This window comes from Numenius arquata, unplaced genomic scaffold (assembly GCF_964106895.1).
Source record: "Numenius arquata unplaced genomic scaffold, bNumArq3.hap1.1 HAP1_SCAFFOLD_144, whole genome shotgun sequence".
In the NCBI taxonomy this organism is placed as follows: Eukaryota; Metazoa; Chordata; class Aves; order Charadriiformes; family Scolopacidae; genus Numenius; species Numenius arquata.
This window is the reverse complement of record NW_027415708.1, coordinates 251,685-272,000: the sequence shown is the minus strand read 5'-3', so window position 1 is coordinate 272,000 and position 20,316 is coordinate 251,685. Positions and strand designations below refer to the sequence as shown.

The 20,316-nt window shown below is 54.2% G+C and overlaps 2 protein-coding genes across 2 annotated transcripts; both read right to left on the bottom strand.

Annotated features, from left to right (window-relative positions):
* Positions 1-6,742: 6,742 nt before the first annotated feature.
* Positions 6,743-11,795, bottom strand: LOC141478951 (antigen-presenting glycoprotein CD1d-like). Its single transcript, XM_074167886.1, has 5 exons — positions 11,634-11,795; positions 10,210-10,467; positions 7,386-7,667; positions 6,995-7,279; positions 6,743-6,843 (listed from the first exon to the last, which is right to left on the bottom strand). The coding sequence occupies exons 1-5, from the start codon at positions 11,707-11,709 to the stop codon at positions 6,743-6,745; spliced, it is 1,002 nt and encodes a 333-aa protein (XP_074023987.1). The 5' UTR covers positions 11,710-11,795.
* A 1,687-nt stretch (positions 11,796-13,482) lies between these two features.
* On the bottom strand, positions 13,483-16,829 carry LOC141478947 (antigen-presenting glycoprotein CD1d-like). Its single transcript, XM_074167884.1, has 6 exons — positions 16,757-16,829; positions 15,237-15,497; positions 14,409-14,690; positions 14,018-14,302; positions 13,801-13,897; positions 13,483-13,669 (listed from the first exon to the last, which is right to left on the bottom strand). Exons 1-6 carry the CDS (start codon positions 16,827-16,829, stop codon positions 13,624-13,626), a joined length of 1,044 nt encoding a protein of 347 aa, XP_074023985.1. The 3' UTR covers positions 13,483-13,623.
* Between the last annotated feature and the right edge of the window lie 3,487 nt (positions 16,830-20,316).

The following is a 20,316-nucleotide window of genomic DNA, read 5'->3' as shown; positions in this document are numbered from 1 at the left end:
AGGGACACCAGGCAGGGTTTGGTTCACAGACACGAGGAAATGGAATGAAGCTGTGTCAGGGGAAGTTCAGACTGGACATCAGACTGGACCTCACTTCACTACAAAGAGCAGGAAGTTGGACTAGATGATCCTTATGGGTCCCTTCCCACTTGAGATATTCTGTGCCACACATGGGCTTTATTTCATTATAAAGCTCTGCTTTGCCGTGGTTAGGAAGGTGCCATTTTCCTATCAGTAACAGCTACTGACAGTGCAGCATTTGCTGGTGATCTTCCTATCTGGACTCCTGGAAAAGCAAAAAAAAGTTTATCACAGAATCATTCCCTACATTTACTTCAAGTGAGCTTAGCAACTGCTTATGGGTTTAGAATACATCAGCACAATAGAATATTGTTGATATTACCATTAATTAGCCAATGCCTACATTGTTGTTTCAGGAACCATGCTGGCAGGAGAACAACTTTCTTTTTAAGATAATTTAGCAATGCAGTTGCAAAACCATTTGTACTTAGTGATTTACTCTTTGGCACTACAGGGCACCATGTAGCTAGCTCGTATTATTTTGGGGGGAAAAAGTCACCCATGCAGGAAATCTCATGAAGCTGGAAACTCAAACTCCTTCAGTTCACTTCTGGCAGCTCTCCAGACACTTGTTCCAGACCACTTGCAACAGCCTTGGAGAAGCGGGTGGACCAACATACGGCCCTTGGGGCTTTCTTGCCTGGAGAGCCCTCACGCACGCAGGGGAAGCCCTTGCTAAAGCCCTGGTGGAAACCATCACCCTGGCTCCTCGGGGAGAAATGCCCACTGGCCCATCACTGAAAGGCTGCACCAGCGCCGTCCGCTTACCTGCTCCCTGAGCTTGCCACAGAGCGGCCCAGGCCAGCCTGGTGTGTAGGGCCACCAGGAGGAAGAGGACAAGGAGGAAGCGTTTGCCAGGGGCCATGGCCCCCTGCGCTCGCATCGTGCTGCTGCTGCTGCTGCTGCAACTGCTGCACTGGGGACCACGGGCTGAGCTGTCAGTATTTACGGTGGCTCGGTGACCTCACAGACCTGCCATCACCTCACAGAGGAGCTGTGATGTCACGGCTGGGTCCTGGCTGCGTAGGGATGGCTCTCAGCGGACTGGTGGAGAGCTGCTAGAGCACAGCCCAGGGAGCTGCCCTCCAGGGGAGAGGAGCTCTTCGCCTCTGGTAGCTCTGTCCAAGGGCTGGATGGAGCCCCCACTCGGGGCTGAGCCCACAGCTCTGCCTGTTATTCCATTCATCATTATGGGGACAACAAGGAGCTCGCTCACAGTGTCCCAGAAGTACAGGAAAGCACAGCCCAGGGGTTTCTGACTTCCTCAGGTGCTGTGGTCATGAAGGTGAAGAGTGATCTCAGCCTTGAGATCAGTGCAAGATCCCCTTCTGCAGCAGCTTCCAGGCTGGAGCCCCATTTGCCACCTTGGGGGACCCCAGGGCTAACGAGCCACTTTGGTTTTATGGGAAAGACAAAGCCTTTACTTTTCCATTTCTTCTTCATGTGAAATGTAAGGCACGGCTTTCTGTCAGGGTCCTCGAAGAGCAAAGTCAATCAATAAAACAGAAAAAAACATTCTCTTAAATTATTTGACATGCAAAAGGAAACCCCAAGAGAGCACACGTTGCTGCCTGACAAAACCTAGTGGCCTCATATAATGGAGTGACTATATCAGGGGACACGCTTCGGCCACAAGCTTTGGCCTCGTTAGAGATGGCCTGCAGCTTCTCCAGCTTTGTGGAGTAGTCATGGTGCAATCTGGACTGCAGCTCGGCCATTCAATATTCAAATATGAGAAAAAACTTCTTCACAGTGAGGGTGACAGAGCACTGGAACAGGCTGCCCAGGGAGGTTGTGGAGTCCCCTTCTTTGGAGATTTTCAAGACCCGCCTGGATGCAGTCCTGAGCAACATGCTCTAACATGCTCTGGGCAATCCTGCTTCAGAGGGGAGTTGGATTAGATAATCTTTATGGTCCCTTCCAACTCTAAAAATTCAGTGAAATTCAGTGAAATTCAGTACCGAATGCCCTTCAGCAATCCCATTCCAACTGTGTCAATCATGTCCTTGGTGTCTGTAGCACCGGCTGCTAACTCGCTAATCAGTTTTTCAGTTTCCTGTGAGAAATAAATGAAGGAAAAGTTAGGTATTGCATCCTACCCACGTCTCCAGGTAGTGTTTGGAATAGGTAAGTGCATTTTTAACTTGCAAAAAATGTAGATATACAATTACAGGTTCTGGCAGCCCTTAGTGCCCAACGCCAAATGAAAATACAAATAATTGCATTTGAAATCATTTTGCTCTTTTGTGCCTAGGTTCAGTAAGTGACCTGCAGGGCAGGCTGCTTTTCAAAACTCATCTCTTGAAATGTTGGTGGTGTGTTTGCCTCAGGGAACCATGGGAGTGGCGCTGTGCACAAAGCTTCTTCGTGGAGGCAGCATCGAGGCGAGGGGAGCGCCACCCTGCAAAACCCACCGCCTGGAGAGGACATGGGTGATTTACTCTTTGGCACTACAGGGCACCATGTAGCTAGCTTGTATTATTTTGGGGGGAAAAAGTCACCCATGCAGGGAATTTCAGGAAGCTGGAAACTCAAACTCCTTCAGTTACAAAGCAGCTTTAAATATGCAGTTCCGTGCAGATATTCTTTCACATGCTTTTCTTCCCAGCTTACCTGAATCACAATTCCACCCAAACCAAAGCCCCCACTTGCACAGTTCAAGGGGGAAAACCTCCCACAGAAGACATCTGCTCTCAAGAGTCCTCTTGATGATGTGGACCCCTGCATGACCAGGAATGGGAAGAATGTGACTCCAGCATATCCCATCTGCAGACTTCCCAGGACAGATGACAAGATTGCACCTGGCCATGTGAGTAACATTTCTCCAGCCATTCATTCAGCCAAGACAAACATGCTTTCCTTTTGCCCTCCATTAGTGGGTACAAAACAATCAGCTCACTCCTGGAAAGAGTTGTAGATGTTTTCAGACAGCTGGCAGCTGTCTGCAGCTGTTAAGGAGAGACATCTCCTGGTGAAATTGCCTCCTTGGCTTGAGAAAAAGGCCAGAACTTTTTCTCAAGCCTGCTTCTGTGTTGGTCTCCTCTGCCTTAGCGGATTATTCCACTGGGAAGTACAACAGATACAGGGCTAGTTCAAAGCCTACGCAGCAGGACACAATTGTTTCCTGACAAGCTTCCTTTATGTCCCATAGGAGCTTGATAATATTACACTATTTCTGGCTTTGCTGGGGAGACCAAAGCCCTCATATCACAGCTTGGCTTGGCAACGTGAAATGTGTGATGGTCACAGACACAGCTATCTTGGGCTATAAGCTGCGCAAACCCCAGCAGAAAGCTCCTTTCTAAAGCACTCCTAGTATAAACATAGGACAGAAACACCGTTTTGCTTTAATCCTGGCCAGCAACTTAGCCCTACGCAACCGCTCGTTCACTCTCACCCAGTGAACGGGGAGGAGGATCAGAAGGGTAAACGTGAAAAAACTCATGGGTTGAGGTAAAGACGGTTTAATAGGTAAAGCAAAAGCTGCATGTGCAAGCAAAGCCAAATAAGGTATTAATTCACTGCTTCCCATCAGCAGGCAGGTGTTCAGCCATCTCCAGGAAAGCCAGACTCCATCACGCAGAGTGGTGACTTCACTCCCAAAGTTCTCCCCTTGCTCCGTCTTTCCCCCAAGCAGAGGACAGTTCGTAAACTGAAGATCAGGGGTTTGAACCCAATCTGTGCCTTCCTCCCAGTTTGTTTGTTCACCTTGAGCTGTGGGGGGCGCTGCTGCAGCTCCATCACAGCCTGACTCAGTACATCAGCCCTTTGACTGAGGAAGTGATGTCTAAAGAAAAAAATTAAAAGTTTATCAAGAAGTTTCATTTGGGGCATGGTTGAGGCATCGAGGAATGTACCTGACCTTGAATAGGATGTGAAACAAAACAAATATATCTTATGTGTTCTTTTGGAATTGCTGACTTAGACTTGATAGAAAAAAATATAACTTCTGGAAAAAATTTGAGCCAAGAGTGTATCCCAAACTAACCTTGGGTAATTATAATGCTAAAGTACACCCCCCCCTTTGAGAATAATGAGCATGCTAATCAGGAAATTTCCCTCAATGTTTTCAACATGAGCTCTAGATGCATATGTATAATTAGGAGTATATGTATAATTAGGATGCATATGTATAATTAGGAGGAGAATGAATTATTATTGACCAATCAGCCCAGCTGTTCTTTATCATTACAAATATTGGGTGGTTTGAAACGTGAGGTATGCTGGCTGTTGTTAAATGCCTGGCACCCAATTCTGCAGAACTGAAATAAATATCTCGACTCAGTGTGTGGATTGGCTCTTGCACAGTGGGTGGAGAACCCTCATTCAGGAACAACAGCAGGGGCTGCAGGAAGAGGCTCAAAGAAGTGCTGCAGTCTTGGGAAATAATATATTTTTAAAGTCCTGCCTTTTTCCAGGGTATTTGTTTTATCATGTGACAGCAGGAGAGGTAAATTCCTAGGACATTCTTTTAGAAGCACTGAAAGACCTTGTGCTGGGCATGTTCAAGAATGTCAAGGTTTAATTGTCACATATTGATTCTGAAGGCATACACAATCTGTCCAAAGATTTGCTTGAAGAAGCCAATGATGCAGTCAAACTTGCTGAGCATGTATGCGAGTACCAGGGACCAGATGCTGCTGGTCTGGCCTCCAAGGGTGAGCAACTGGATGGACCGTCTCCTGCTGTCGCTCTGCTCACCTATTTCAGGGACTGCTGTCATCGTTGCGCCATGCGCTCGGCATCTCCCACACGGTACCTACATTACTTGTCCTCCATGGCAGGAGAGCCCTCGATCAGTCAGAGTGGGCTGTGCTCCTTGTCCTGCTCAGGGAAGGAGGGTGTCCCCATGCAGGAGCAGGGGCTCCTTGGGAGGGAGGGCCTCCCCACAGCCCCAAAGGCAGTGCAGTGCATTCCTGCTGCCTTCACCCCTGTCTGGCCGAGGATTCTGGCATATGGGAGAGAGGAACATGCAGAGGACAGGGACGGGAAAACCCCCATGAATCATCCATGGCCCCCCATGCGCTGGGGGAAGCTGAGGGCTGGATCCGGTGCAGGGGGCAGAGAGGGAAGCCCCAGAGGGTACTTGGCATAGGGGGCTGGGGTTTGGATGGGGCCAGGGGCCACTGGAGGAATCTGGGCGATGGGTCTGGGGCAGACCTGGGTGCTCCCCACAGCCCTCTCTCTGACCCCTGCCAATCTCACCCCTTGTCTGCCTGGTGCCCGGTGACGTTAGGTGCGGTACGGGTGGCCATTGGTGGGACACTCAGGTGCGGTAAGGCTGGGGAAGGCCTTGGGTGGCTGCTGGGGGTCCTGGGCCATGAGCATGGGTCTGCGGGACACCATCTCGGCTTTGCACCTTTGGGGTGAGGGCATGGGGACATGTGGGGAGGAGATAGGGACCTGTGGGGACAGAGGAGGAACAGGTGGGGCTGTGGAAGGGGAACAGTGAAGGGGCAGCTTGGGGTGAGGAAGGAGGCCAGCGCCAGGGCTGGGGATGGGGGGTGGGAAGGAGGGTGGGAAGGTGGGAATGGGCGTGTAGGAGGGGAGGGAAGGGGTCAGGGGTGGGGTGGGAAGGAGGATGAGGAGGTGTGCGAGGGCGAGCGCCTGGGTGGGCAGGTAAGGGAGTGCCCCTTGCCCATGACGTTACACAGGAGGACAGGAAGGCCGGGCTGGGGCATCCTGGCCCATAGACAAAAGTGCTGGGGGAATTTGGGTGGGAGCAAGGCCATCTCCCTGGCTGCAGGTGGGGTCCCTCATGGCCACAGCAGCACCCTGTCACCTGGGGTGGTGTGGGTGACCCAACTCCTCTTTTCCACCCCCGGTGCAGGTGAGTTGCTGCCTGGCTGTGGGCTGCATCCACTGTCCCTGATGGGAATGTTCTTTGCTGAGACTTGTGCCCGGACAGCCTGGCCCTGCATGGCACAGACATCTCTGTCTCCTCTGTGCTATTACCCCCAGCACTAAACCAGGTGGATTTGCCCCAGTATGGCTGTATTTCCCATGAGGGAGGCAAATGCCATTCCCACAGCCTACCGTGTGCCTGGGATCCCCATGCCCAAAGCTGTGTGCTGGCCTCATGCCTGTTGTCACCATCCTCTGGTCTCGGGGACCAGGATCTGGTGCTGATGTGCCCCCAGAAGTGTGTGTGGGGGGAAAGATGGCCCTCATTCGCCCTGCTGCGTCACTGCCCTAGCCTGTGTTGGCACTGACGGAGTCCTGCTGTTTTGTGGGAAGCCTGGTGCCCCCCAGGATTAGGGGCTGGAGCAAGGGACACCCCATTGGTGTTGGGGGGCTGTCCCAGTGTTTCACCCTGGGATGAGGAGTGTGGGCATGCCCCTGTGCTGCACCTGGGGCTCTTCCCATCTGTCCTGGGGTGGGCAGGAGCCACCTGATTCCATGTGCTTGTGGACACTGGGCATGGCACACAAGGAGTTCCTACATGCATGGTGGTGTTAATTAGCTTTTTATTATCAGGGAGATGTCAGCAGCCAGTGTGGCCTTTGGGCATCCCTGGTGTGGTGTGTTCTGTGCTCTCAGCTCCTGCAGGAGAGGACAAGGTGAGTGAGACTGGCCAAGGGCAGGCAGACCCAGCCAGGCTGCTCCCGTCTGCCATGTCCTGGAGCTGATAGGGCTGGTGCAGCTGGTTGAGAAGGAGACCTCACCTGCGCCTGTAGTGCCAGATGGCCCCAGCAAGGGCTCCAACAATGGCCAGCAGCACCACAATGGTGATGCCGACAATGAGAGCTACCTTGGAGCTGCCTGGAGGAGAGAGGAAAGAGAAGGATTGTGGGTGCACAGGAGGCCATGGCTGGAATGGCCATCAGAGCCTGATCCACCACCCTCCAGACACTTGCATGGGGCCAGAAGCCTCTGCCTGCACCCTGTGCCCCAACCCTAGGGTGGCACCTACCCCATGGGATGAGGAGGCTGCGGGTGCCCAGGCTGCGGTGGCGCACGCGGCAGGCGTAGCTGTGCCCATCACGGGGGGCCACGGCCAGGACGCTGCGGAGCTGGTAGGTTAGGTCAGCGTTGGGCAGGATGGCGCTGGTGTTGAGGGCTGGGCCCGGCGGCACCTCCTGGCCATCCCGCAGCCAGGCCACGCTGATGGGCCGCGGGTAGAAGCCGGTGACATGGCAAACCAGGAGGAGCTGGTCTGGTCTGGGTGTGCGGGCGAAGACCGTGGCCACGGGCAGCTCTGGGATGTGAGAGCAAAGGGGTGGGGGGAGCCCTGGTGGGGCACTGCTTGTCCCCAGTGTGGGGGAGGCTTTGGGGTGGCCATGCCAGGATCAGGGTGGTCTCACCTTGTCTTTCCAGATCAGACCTCCCGTACTCAATGAATTTCTTCATGTGGTCAACACAGGTGACATTGAGAAGGTGCTGCAGGGTTGCAGAGAAACCAGTGAAGGTGTTGAACTGACTCTCTAATTCTGCCGCCAGCTCACTCTCCTGCTGTCTCTCCCAGTGGCTCTTGTCCACGTCAAAGCTGAGGAAATCATGGGCATTGTAGGCAAGATGGTAGAATTTGGTATAGGAGCCATTGGGATACAAGTCACAGCCGGTCGCACACTGGATCACAAAGGGATCTGGGGGGAACAATAGGCATCATGAGTGCAGCTGAAGCTGGGGCCCGAAATTGCACCTGCTTCTTTCTGCTTCTTTCCCCCTTCCCTCTGCACCCCAAATCATTCTCCCCAGGGAGAAGACACGAAAGGCTAAAACTCAATTACAGTTGAAATTGGCCAGTGTTGTATCAGGCAACAAGAAGGGGTTTTTTTTAAAGTACATTAATAGCAAGAGGAGGTCTAAAAAAAACATTGGACTGATTGAAGATGGCCACCTGATTGATAGGGATAAAGAAAAAGTGGAGGCATTCAATGCTTTTTTTGCCTTAGTCTTTAATAATACTGATAGACTTCCGAGTCAGAGGACCACAACTGTGGAAACAGTGACTTTCCATTTGTGGACAATGAAGTTGTAAGGAACCAGCTGTGTCCGCTGAATGTTCACAAGTCATTGGGGCCTGATGGGATTCACCCCAGAGTTCTGACAGGGCTAGTGGATGTAATGTCAGGACAGCTCTTGATCATCTACCAAGTCTTAGAAGTCTGGGGAGGTCGCTGCTAATGGCAAGATAGCCAACATTGTCTTAATTTACAAGAAGGGTTTGAGAGAAGACCCAGGAAACTATGGACCTGTTAGTCTAACATCAGTACCCAGAAAAAATTATGGAGAAGTTCCTACTGTGTGCTACTGAAAGGCATTTAAAGAACAATGCAATTATCAGACACAGTCACTGTGTTCACAAAGGGAAAGTCCTGTAACTAATTTCATATCCTTTTACCCACCTGGTAAGGTGAAGGGAAGGTAATAAGGTCACCCACCTGGTGGGTGAAGGGAAGGCAGTGGATGTAGTTTTTCTGGATTTTAGTAAGGCTTTTGATATTGTCCCTCACAGCATCCTTCTGGACAAGTTGTCCAACTGTGGGGTGAGCAAGTTCATGGTGCGCTGGGTGAAGAACTGGCTGAATGGCAAAGCTCAAAGGGTTGTAGTGAATGGGACTACCTCTGGCTGGCAAACAGTCAGCAGCAGTGCTCCTCAGGGCTCAATCCTAGGGCCAATGCTGTTCAATATTTTGATCAATGGTCTGGGTGCAGGAATTGAATGCACCATTAGAGAGTTTGCTGATGATACAAAACTGGGAGGTGCTGTTGACCCTGTTGAAGGACAAGAGGCCTTGCAGAGGGATCTAGATAGATTGAAGCACTGGGCAATCATCAGTGGCATGAAATTTAACAAGAACAAAATGCCAGATTCTGCACCTGGGAGAGAGTAACACATGACACAAATATAAACTGGGAGAGGCATAACTGGAGAGCAACAGTGCAGAAAGGTATCTGGGGGTGCTGGCTGACAGCAGGCTCAGTATGAGCCAGCAGCGTGCCCTGGGAGCCAAAAGGGCAAACCACATCCTAGGGTGCGTCTAACACAGTATAATCAGCGGGTCAAGAGAGGGGATTATCCTGCTGTATTTAGTGTTGGTGCGGCCTCATCTTGAGCACTGTGTGCAACTCTGGGCCCCACCACTTAAGAAGGATGTGAAGTTCCTTGAATGTATCCAGAGGAGAGCAACAAAGCTGGTGAAGGGGCTGGAAGGCATGTCCTATGAGGAGCGGCTAAGGACTCTGGGGTTGTCTAGTTTGGAGTAAAGGATGCTGAGGGGCGACCTCATCTAGCTCTACAGCTTTCTGAGGATGAGGAGAGGGAGGTGCTGAGCTCTTCTCCTTGGGATCTAGGGACTTGATGCATGGGAATGGTTCAAAGCTGTGTTAGGGTAGGTTCAAACTTGACATTAGGAGACTTTTCTTTAAAGAGGTGGTCAAGCCTGTCTGTGTTCAAGTGGCATTTGGACAATGCCCTTAGTAATTTGCATTAGCTTTTGGTCAACCAACAATTGGTCAGGCAGTTGGACTAGATGATCATTGTAGGTCCCTTCCAACTGAACTAAACCGAACTATTCTATTCTATTCTATTCTATTCTATTCTATTCTATTCTATTCTATTCTCCTGTGTCACTGCTCTGTGTCAGGTAGAAACTGTGGGTGAGAAACCTGTCCTGAGCCCTGTAGCTCATTGTCCTCAAGCTGCTCTTGCCCACAGTAGCATCTGGACCCATGGGCAAGCAGAAAGCACTGCTTTGAGGGAGTGATGGGACACGGGCTGTGGGAGAGTAGGAGGATTGTGACACCCTGCCCTTGGTTAACCAGTGCTGCACCAGCGTGTGGGGCCAGGTGCTTGCTCTGTGTGTCCCGTCCCACAGACAGGAGCAGAGAGGCCCCTTTGACCTTCTCTGGTGGGATTTGGGGTGTTCAGAGAGCAACAGGGGGGAGCTGGTGTGAGGGCATAAGTGGAGCTAAATGCAGTCAAGGTTTGTGCTGGGATCCAGGATGGCCCCATGTGACCTCTGCACAGGACAGGGTGATTTGGAGGTCTTGCTGGTGCAGGATGAAGCCCCAGTCCCTGCCCTCCTGCCAGCCCCAGTTTGGGAAAGCTGTTGGTGGTGGCTCTGAGCTCATTCTCACAGCTCCCTGATGTATATGAGGAGGTGCTGTGCACCTGGTACTCACAGGGTGTCTGGTAGAGCCTGGCATCATCAGACAGGGATAGGATGAAGTTGCGCTCATAGATCTTGAACAGGTTTTGCAGGTTCTCCCACTCTGCTGCAGGGAGGGCTGGGTAAACCCACGGGTGTAGGTAGAGGATGTTCCTGGTGTATTTATGCAGGGTAGCAAAGACGATATCCTCCAGGGTGGCCCAGCCCACAACGTCCACAAGGCTGGTGTTGTGGAAGACTAAGGTTTCGAAAAGGTGGAGTTTATAAGAGTCTGCAGGGAGAGGAGGGGAAAGGAAGCGGCATTGAGGTGCATGAAGATGAAATGAGGTGCATGAAGAGGAAATCAGGGTACTGCCAGCGCCAGTGCTGGTGGGCGACCCCAGGAGGAAGGGTGGCTTATAGTGTCCCTGGGGACAGGCATGGCAAGATGGGGCAGATAGGCAGGGTGGGGGAAATCCCCTGGTTTCACTCAGTTTGCAGTTTCCTTCAGCAGGCTCTCTAAGCCTCTCCCAGCTTCTCCTCTAATTTCCTTTTTTTAGCCATCCACCTCCCCAATATCTGTCCCTCTCCCTAAGCTGTCACTTAGCTGCATGGAAGGGATGGCAGGGAAGACCTCAGTGCTGGTTTGGGGTGATGCTTCCCCCAGCAAGGAGCACCCATGTTGGGACCCAGATCCACTGGAGACCTGCACACATTGCAGGGGCTGACGGGGGCTGGTAGGGAAGAGCATTTCACCCTAGTTCAGGGGCTCCTGGGCAGTGCTCAAGGCTAGACCCTAACAGGAGGCAGGAGGCTGAGTTCAATGCTGCAGCGCTGAATGAGGCTCTGGTAGTGAGCAGGGTAGAGTGAAGCCTGTTTTGGAGCAGTGTGTGTCCCCCTGGCCAGGGCACAGTGAGCACCTCGCCCTGGGATGAGAAACACAGCCTGGGGATGCAGGGCTCATTGTAGCTGCAGGAGGAACCTTTGAGCATTGTTTCACAGTGGGAGAATGCAGAAGATCCAGGGACCCTTTGATTGCAAAAGAAACGATCCTGCAGGCTAAGGGCGATGCCCAGGACCTGCTCAAGGGGTGGGAGACCAGTGCAGGGCTGTTGTGCCATGAGAAGCTGAGAACCCCTGCTGCCTGTGGGCTCCTTTCAGGAGGAAGGCATCTTTGGGAGCACCCTAGCACCCCAGGCCTGATTTAGGGACCCCTTGCCCCATGGCTGCTTAGGTGCCTGAACTCCAGCGCCAGTAGTGCTGGGCTGGGCAGGATGGTGTGGGACAGGGAACCCGAGCAGGTTGGCAAGGATGGGGCACCTTTGGGTGCTGTGGGGTGGGGGGCAGCCCCTTGGTGATGGGGACAGTGGCCTGTCTGTGCCCACTCCCTGCCACTTCTGTGGGGTCCTGCAGTGCAGCAATGGGAGCAGGTGGGGATGAGCCAGGGCTCTCACTTACCCTCTGGATTTGCCCATGTCCCAGGAAGGAGGAGGAGAAGGAAGAGGAGGCAGCAGTGGCAGCAATGGGGCTGCATGGTGCTGGCAGCAAGTGTGCAGGAGCAAGTGTAGCAGGACGAGAAAGGGGCCACGGAAGCTGTGAGCACACGCTTCTCCCCAGGGCTGCTCTGCCTGTGCAGCTCTGGCAGTGGCAGTGTCATAGGGTGGCCTCAGTAGCCAATGAGGCTGGTGCTGAGGTTTTGAGGAGGGCCTGGCTGGGTGTGTTCCCCAGGGGGAGATGGTTTGGCTGGTAGACGGCTGGTAGAGGGCTGGGCTGGAGCTCTCTGGCCAGCAACTGTGAATGCTAGGGGATTTGGGTGGGTGCAAAGTCATCCCTCCTGCCTGCAACAGCACCCTGACACCCAAGGAGATGTAGTCTGACTCCAGTCCATAGTGGCCTTCACCTTCTCCCATGGTAACCCCCAGGGCTTTACTCTGTAGACCCCTGGCAGAGAGTATTGGGTTTACCTGGCAAGGTTTTGGTAGCAGGCAGCTTGCTGGGGTGGCTTCTGTGAGAAGATGCCAGAAGCTGCCCCAATGTCCAACAGAGCTAGTTCCAGACAGCTGCAAGACAGACTCACCTCTGGCCAAGGCTGAGCCAGTCAGTGGTGTTGGTAGTTCCTCTGTGATAACATATTTAAGAAGGGGTAAAAACTGCTGCGCAACAGCAGCTGGGAGAGGGAAGTGAGAATATGTGACAGAAACAACCGTGCAGCTCATGGTGAAGGACCATGATGGAGAAGATACTTATCTGCAGCCCATGGAGGACCCCATGTTGGAGCAGGTGGATGTGCCTGAAGGAGGCTGTGACCCCATAGAGAGCCTGTGCTGGAGCAGGCTTCTGGCAGGACTTGGGACCCCATGAAGGACCCTAGCTGGAGCAGTCCATTCCCGGAAGGACTGCAGCCTGTGGAAACTACCCATGCTGGAGCAGCTCATGAAGAACTGCAGCCCGTGGGAAGGACCCATGCTGGAGAAGATCGTGAAGGACTGTCTCCTTTGAGTGAGTCCCCATGCTGGAGCAGGGTGAGGAGGAAGGAGCAACAGAGAAAATGCATAATAAACTGACAGCAGTCCCCATTCCCCATTGCGCTGTGCCGCTTGAGAGGAGGAGGCAGAGAAGTCAAGAGTGAAGTTGAGCCTGGGAAGAAGGGAGGGATGGGAGGAAGATGTTTTTAGATTTGTTATTTCTCATTATCATATCTGGTTTTGGTTGGCAATAGATTAATTTCCCAAAGCTGAGTCTGTTTTGCCTGTGATAATAATTGCTGAGTGATCTCCCTTATTCGGAGGGTGACTGTCCCCCCATCCCTCCAGCTTTTGCAGGGGCAGGAGTCGGGAGTGGAGGAGATCCCAACCTAAACCCATTGTGGACAGAGGGTGAGATCAGCACTGGAGCCAGAGCAGCTTTGCACCTGCTCAAAATGCCTCCAAAATGCCTCAGGGGATTTGAGATGTCATTTGGGTCCTCCCTTCCCCTTTCTCCCCAGCAGAACAGCTCAAATCGCTCCATCTCCTCCTGGTTTGTGGATTGCTCCATCCCCCATGCCACTCAGCAGCCCCACACTGGTGTGGCTGCCCAGGTTGTCACTGCCCTTCTGCCAGGGACAGACACTGGCCACAGAGATGCCAAGATGTGGGAGAGGTTGGTGGAGGAATTGTTTCTCCTGTCATGCCAGGGACATCAGCCAGTGTCCAGGAAAAGGAAGAGTCTTCCTGGTCGCAATGTGGGGACTCTACAGTGTGCTGGGAGCTTTCCTGGGGGGACCTCCTGAGAAGGAATGAGGGTGAGAACCATAGGAGCCACTTGTAGCTGGGGAAGTTTGTAGCTGTTTAATGTGGTGGTTTTCTAGAGCAAAACCTGTCGGTGCTGATGGGTCAGGGATGGGAGATGAGATGAGCCATGGAGAGCTGGTGGCAAGGGATCTCATTGCTGGACAGGCAGCCAAGCTTCAAATGATGAAATTCTGGGTCTCCCACGTGGCCTCATCCCCTTTCCTGCAAGGGGTCCACTGTGAGCCGCACTCAGGGCCAGGCAGTTCATCGCTGCAGAACTGCTGCTGCTGCAATCCCTGCCTTGATCCATCTCCCCATAACCCTGAGAGCAGACAGTGGGAGGGAGACCTCACCTGAGCTTCCACCACCAAACCCCTCCAGCAGAGGCTGTGGCCACAAGGAGCAGCACTGCGATGGTGATGCTGACGGTTGGAGCTGCACTGCGGTTTTCTGGGACAGGGAGAGAAGAAGGTGGTCATGTGAGTGTGGCAGCACCAGGCAGGAGCTGCCCCTTGCAGGGCCAGAAGCCTCTGCCTGCACCCTGTGCCCCAACCCTAGGGTGGCACCTACCCCATGGGATGAGGAGGCTGCGGGTGCCCAGGCTGCGGTGGCGCACGCGGCAGGCGTAGCTGTGCCCATCACGGGGGGCCACGGCCAGGACGCTGCGGAGCTGGTAGGTTAGGTCAGCGTTGGGCAGGATGGCGCTGGTGTTGAGGGCTGGGCCCGGCGGCACCTCCTGGCCATCCCGCAGCCAGGCCACGCTGATGGGCCGCGGGTAGAAGCCGGTGACATGGCAAACCAGGAGGAGCTGGTCTGGTCTGGGTGTGCGGGCGAAGACCGTGGCCACGGGCAGCTCTGGGATGTGAGAGCAAAGGGGTGGGGGGAGCCCTGGTGGGGCACTGCTTGTCCCCAGTGTGGGGGAGGCTTTGGGGTGGCCATGCCAGGATCAGGGTGGTCTCACCTTGTCTTTCCAGATCAGACCTCCCGTACCTGCACAGAGTGAGGATGTGGCTCTGGCAGGAGTTGGAGAGGAGGTGCTCCAGGAGAGCTGTGATGGCCTTCTTTCTGTTGATCGACTTGCTGACCTGCTCTGCTAGTGTGGATGGCTGCCGGGCCTCCCAGCGCTGCCTCTCTACTTCAAAAGCTATGAGGTCTCTGCCACCCTCCCCGATATCCAGGAAGCCCCAGTTTGTCCTATTGGGGTACAGCACGCAGCCTGCACGCATCTGGACCACCAATGGGTCTGCCAAGGGCAGAGCCAGGGAAGAAGTCCCATGAGTGTGTGGGACACGGATGGCAGGACACAGGATTTGGCTGGAGGCACATGCAAGGGTGCGATGGGCAGTGGGGTGTGGCAGGGAATGGGGCCATGCTTCAGGAAGCCCTGGGACACCCTGCACAGCCTCAGTCCCCTTGGAAGGCTGGAGTGGATACGGGGCCAGTTAGCATGGGGCAGTTGCTGAAACAGAATGTTGTCCCCCAAAATATTTTCCCCCAATTTTTCTTTCCCTAATCTGTGTTATGCCCTGGTAAATTTGGTGGCAGCTCCGCAGTGTGAAGAAGGGTTCCCCTGTGCCAGATGGCAGGAGCCGTGAGGGTTCTTTTTGGTGTACTGCCCTCCCCACCCCTGCTAGCCTTGTGCCCCGTCACCCACAGCATTTCTCATTACCCTTTCAGAAGCTGTTGCACCCTGTGAGACCCCACAAATGCCACCCTGGTGGGGAGGAAGGCACAATTGGAACATGGGGAAAGTGGCTGGGGCTCTGGCTGGGGTTGTACGTGTACTCACAGTCCAGTTTCTCCTGCTGGGCAACTTCATGCACATATCGGACCATATTGCGCAAATAGATTTTCAAGTGGGACTTGATCTTCTCTGCATCACCTTCGGATGCGGCCTGGCGGGACCACGGCCAGTGGAAGTGGATGCTCCAGTTGGCAGGATCCAGTGCATAGATGGGCACATCCCCCAGAAGAACCACCCCAGACACCTCGGCAGAGCTGACGTTCATGAAGAGGACGGTCTGGAGCATCTGGAAAACTTGCGTCTCTGCTAGGAAAGAGGATGGGGATGGAAAGGGCTGCAAGAAAGAGGAGAGGAGTGGGGGGGCTGGAGGGGAAATGGGGTTCAGACTAGGTATAAGGAAGGCATTTTTTACACTGAGGGTGGTGAAGCACTGGCCCAGGTTGCCCAGGGAGGTGGTAGGTGCCCCATCTGTGGAAACGTTCAAGGTCAGGCTAGACAAGGCTCTGAGAGACCTGAATTAGTTGAGGATGTCCCTGCTCATTGCAGGGGAATTGGACTAGATGGCCTTTAAAGGTCCCTTCTAACCCAAACCATTCTATGATTCTACACTCTTCACCCCACACCACAGAGACTCCCATCAGCCTGCATGCAGCTCTGCCTGGGCAACCCTCAGCCAGTCTTTGCTGGACTCTCACCTCCTCACCCACTCAGGGTTGCTTTCCTGGCTTAACTTCCTCTGTCCCTGATGCTCTTTGTCCTTCTCTATTTTACTTTCAATGAGGTATTTCTCTCCCGTATAGCATTTCAGGCAGCTCGTCCCCTCCCTGCCTGCCATCTGGCTCTGTGGGAGGCAACTCAGCGCTTGTTTGGGGTGACGTTTCCCCCAGAAAAAGCACCCGTGCCAGGACCTGGACCTGCACATGGCACGGAGGATGTGGAGGATGGAGGAGGGGAAAGGGCATTTCATCCAGGTTTTGGGGGCATTGGGAGGTCAAGAAAACCAAACCCTGACAGAAGCAGGAGAGTAACCCAGCCCAGAGATCAATCCCATGTTCTGATGTCTGCTGCTTCTTCTCCCCCCCCCCGGAAATGTGAGGTCTCATGGGACTGTGGTGAAACGCTCTGTGCAACGGCAGCACCCAGAACGCCCTTCACAGGTGCAGCTCCCCAACAAACAGGGGGCTGCTGGAAGGGGCCCACAGCACCACATGGAACTGAGACCCCCCTAGCACCCACGGGCTCCCTGTAGGAGGAAGGCACCTTTGGGGGAACCCCAACACCCCAGGCCTCGCTGGGGACCCCTGGTCCCACTTCTGCTTTGGTGCCTGAGCCTCTATACTGGAGCTGGTGGGACATGAAGCTCAGAGCTGGAGGTAGGAACAGAGAGGGTGGGCAGGGACAGGGCACCTTTGGGTGCTGCACGGTGGAGGCTGGACCTTTGATGCTGGGGATCATCCCCCCAACATGCAGAGGATGGTGGCCTGGCCATGCCTCCCCTGAGGAACCGGTGGGGTCCTCTCCCAGGTAGGTGAGAGTGGTTGGGGTGAGCCAGGGCTCCCACTTACCCTCTAGATCTGCCCACATCCCAGGGAGAAGGAGAGGGAGAAAGAGGAAGAGGAGGAGGTGAGGGGGCTGCATGGTGCACGCGGCAAGGCCGAAGCAGCAGCAGCAGTGACTGCAGGAGGAGGAAGCACCCGTGGGGTCCCAGCTTCAACCCAGCCCAGCAGTCACGGCGGTGGCTCTCCGCCAATGGGGCCACTGCAGACGTGTTGGGGAGGGCCCCAGAGGTCCCGAGCTGGGGGCTGGGGATGTGTGGGAGGGAGGAAAGCTGAAATAATGTCTTGAGCCTGAAGTGCCGTGACAGGCTGGGACTGGGGAGAGCCCAGCCAGGAGGAGAGGGCAGGGAAAGGGGGGGCCAGGAAATTGCACTAGGAGAAAACGGGTACTCAAAGACCCAAGCTGGGTCCCCCTGACTCCTCCTCCCCACTGATGGTACCTCTCCCCCATCTCCATTCTTGTAGGATGGATCAGCTCCAATGGTGATGATGGCTTTCGGGTTTCAGCCCTGACTGGAAAAAAGATGGCCACTGTCCTCTCAGCCCCACGTGGGGAGAACTGCTTTGTGCCCTGCTCCCCTCCCGCCCCAGCATCTCCAGCTCAGGCTCCTCCTGCACTGCCTGGCTAACCCAGGCTCCCCAGGGAGGACATGACAAGCAGTTCCTGCCTGGCCCATGGCTGTGGGAACAGTGCTGGGGAGCTCCAACTCTCCTGCAAACATCCCCAGGAGAGGGTCTGGGGCTGGGCTGTAGCCTGACACTCCCCTTTCCTTCCCACCACCTTTGGTGGGGAACCCTGTCCCCCTCCCCAAATGCCCCCTGGGCATGGGAACAGGAATGGTGGAGTCCATCCCCTTGCTCTGTCCCCACCGTCACCAGTGTCCAGCACTGGAGGGTCAATGGGGTGATCAGAGCTGGCTTTACCCCTCCAGCTGTCCTCTACCCATTGCTCCTCCTCGGCTGTCCCCTGGTGCATCCCCTCACCCTGCAGTTTCTCTTCCCTTTTCCTGGGAGTGCCCGTGTTGGGGTTGAAGGCAGAACTGAAACCACAGCCAAGGGGAAGTTTGAGGGAGTGTATCCTGGGGACCTCCAAACACTGAACCCCTTGCCTTCCATAGAACTGTCCCATGAAGAAGTGGAGATGCTGTAGTGGCCTGGCAGGCCCAGAAATGGCACCAGCTGTCCCAGTTCCCCAGCAGGTCACCTCAGCATCACCCAGGGGATATCCGGCCATGCCACCACAATGTTCATATCCCTCCCAGCAGGGCCACCAGTGCTGGTGTCAGAGGAGAGTGTTTAACTGGTGGGATGACAAAGAACAGCCATGGCGTGGCCAGAGAGGGAAGGGGTAGGGGAATGTTTGTCCATGCAGTCTTATAAGATCACCATTTATCCTCACAGTCCCCTGTAAGATGACTGTTTGTCACCTCTGGCTGAGCAGCTGATAGGCCATTAGCAGGCACCTCTAGCTTGTGCAGGTGCATGTGGGGTCACTGGTAGCTGAGTACCTGATAGGGCAGGAGCAGGCACCTGGCTTTGCAGGTGCTCATGATGTGTTCAACCCCCCTCCAAATTTTCTCCAGATATCTCCCACCACTGCAGTGGACCAGAGCTTCTGCTTTAGCTCTTCCTCATCTCTATTGAATGTATTTGTCCTCATGTTTTTGTTGGTTTTTTTGTACTTTCTCTCTTGCTATAACAGAGGCCTCAACTTCTTCCTTCTTGATATTGTCACTTCCTTTTGTTAGCAAATGACCAAAGTGGGCAGGGGGCTGCTTGTCCACACAGACCATTGGTTCTCACCATCCCCTCAGGTGACATTGATTCTTACAGTCCTCCCAGGTGACCACTGGTCCTCACTGTCGTCATCGTCCCGTCCCCCGTCCCCCCCCTGACGTGACTGTAGCACTTTGCAGTAACATGTCATGTGATCATCGGTCCTTGCATACACTGTGAGTCTCCAGTCTCCCCTCAGGTGAGAGCTGTAACCCCCTGAGACCAGAGCCATGCCTGGGTGAGTTGGGGTGGGGTGGGCAGGGTTTGCAGTGTCTCTGAGTGCTGCACTGGGTGTGTGGGTACCAGCAGCCATAGGGCTGGGACAAAATGCCTGAAGAGACCTCTCAAACTGCGTGGGTGTTTGTGCGTGTTATGTAGGGTCTCTTGGGAGATCATGCACATGACCACCTTTTCTTACCAGGTTTGTTCACTGGTTGCATCTGCTCTCCAGCTTTGGTGGGCAAACTTTGTCCTGCCATGTTCTATGAGTGCCGCAGGGTGTTTCACTCCATTTGGGAGATGAATTCCCCCATGTGCCCTGTTGGTGCTGAGACTGCTGCCAGCCCTGAGGTGAGCCCTACCTGCAGCTGAAAGTTTCTTCTGTCTGTCCTAGCTCAGCAAGGGCTGGGAGAGACACAGCATCCCTCCTGCTGTGGTGAGATCCTTGAGCCTTGTGGTGCTGGCAGGTGGCTATGACTTTCAGACGAATTCAGTCCTCCCCACAGCACTATGGTTCACAGGGTTTGGCCGGGGGAAAACCTCATGAAGTTCAACCAGGCCAAGTGCAAGGCATGGCAACCCCAGGCACAAATCCAGGCTGGGCGGAGAATGGCTAGAGAGCAGCCCTGAGGAGAAGGACTTGGAGGTGTTGGTGGATGAGAAGCTGAACATGAGTCAGCAACATGTGCTGGCAGCCCAGAAAGCCCCCGCATTCTGGGCTGCATCAAAAGAAGTGTGGCCAGCAGGGAGAGGGAGGTGATTCTGCCCCTCTAGTCTGCTCTGGGGAGACCCCACCGTGTAGTACTGTGTCCTCAACACAGGAGGGACATGGACCTGTTGGAACAGGTCCAGAGGAGGGCCACGGAAATGATCAGAGGGCTGGAGCACCTCTCCTATGAAGACAGGCTGAGAGAGTTGGAGTTGTTCAGCCTGGAGAAGAGAAGAGTTTGGGGGCACCTTATAACGGCCTTGCAGTACCTAAAGGGGGCCTACAGGAAAGATGAGGAGGGACTCCTGATCGGGAAGTGTAGCAATAGGACGAGGGGTAATGATTTTTAACTGAAAGAGGGGAGATTGAGATGAGATCTCGGGAAGAAATTCTTTGCTGAGAGAGTGGTGAGACCCTGGCTCAGGTTGCCCAGAGAAGCTGTGGCTGCCCCATCCCTGGAGGGGTTCAAGGCCAGGTTGGAGGGGGCTTTAAGCAACCTGGTCTGGTGGGAGGTGTCCCTGCCCAGGGCAGGGGGGTTGAAACTCAATGATCTTTAAGCTACCTTCCAACTCTAACCATTCTATGATTCTAACCAGCCTCAGTGGAGTTGTGGTGGATGTGGCCACAGGCCAGCTGGGTTTTCTTCTGACTCAGCAGACAGTTGGCTCGCACATAGCTGCCAGAGACATTTCCTGTGAAACCAACCCTTTTGAAGCCACACATTCAAGTGTGTGATTGACTGGGAGCATGAACTAAATTCCTTCCTATGCCTGTCTGAACTCCACTGTTTCGGATGGGAGATTGGCTTCCTTTTTCTCCTTAATTGGGAGGCTTGGGGGTACTTTACCCCCATGTGCAGAGTTTC

Bases quoted from the DNA above. Each gene is read 5' to 3' on its own strand.
- LOC141478951 (XM_074167886.1), bottom strand. From the start codon at position 11,709: ATGCAGCCCCATTGCTGCCACTGCTGCCTCCTCTTCCTTCTCCTCCTC. The intron at 7,668-10,209 runs GTGAGTACCAGG...TGTTCCCCCCAG, and splicing joins CAGGCTCTACCAGACACCCT to ATCCCTTTGTGATCCAGTGT. The intron at 7,280-7,385 runs GTGAGACCACCC...CTCACATCCCAG, and splicing joins GTCTGATCTGGAAAGACAAG to AGCTGCCCGTGGCCACGGTC.
- LOC141478947 (XM_074167884.1), bottom strand. From the start codon at position 16,829: ATGCAGCCCCCTCACCTCCTCCTCTTCCTCTTTCTCCCTCTCCTTCTC. The intron at 15,498-16,756 runs GTAAGTGGGAGC...CCTCTTTCCTAG, and splicing joins GATGTGGGCAGATCTAGAGG to CAGAGACGCAAGTTTTCCAG. The intron at 14,303-14,408 runs GTGAGACCACCC...CTCACATCCCAG, and splicing joins GTCTGATCTGGAAAGACAAG to AGCTGCCCGTGGCCACGGTC.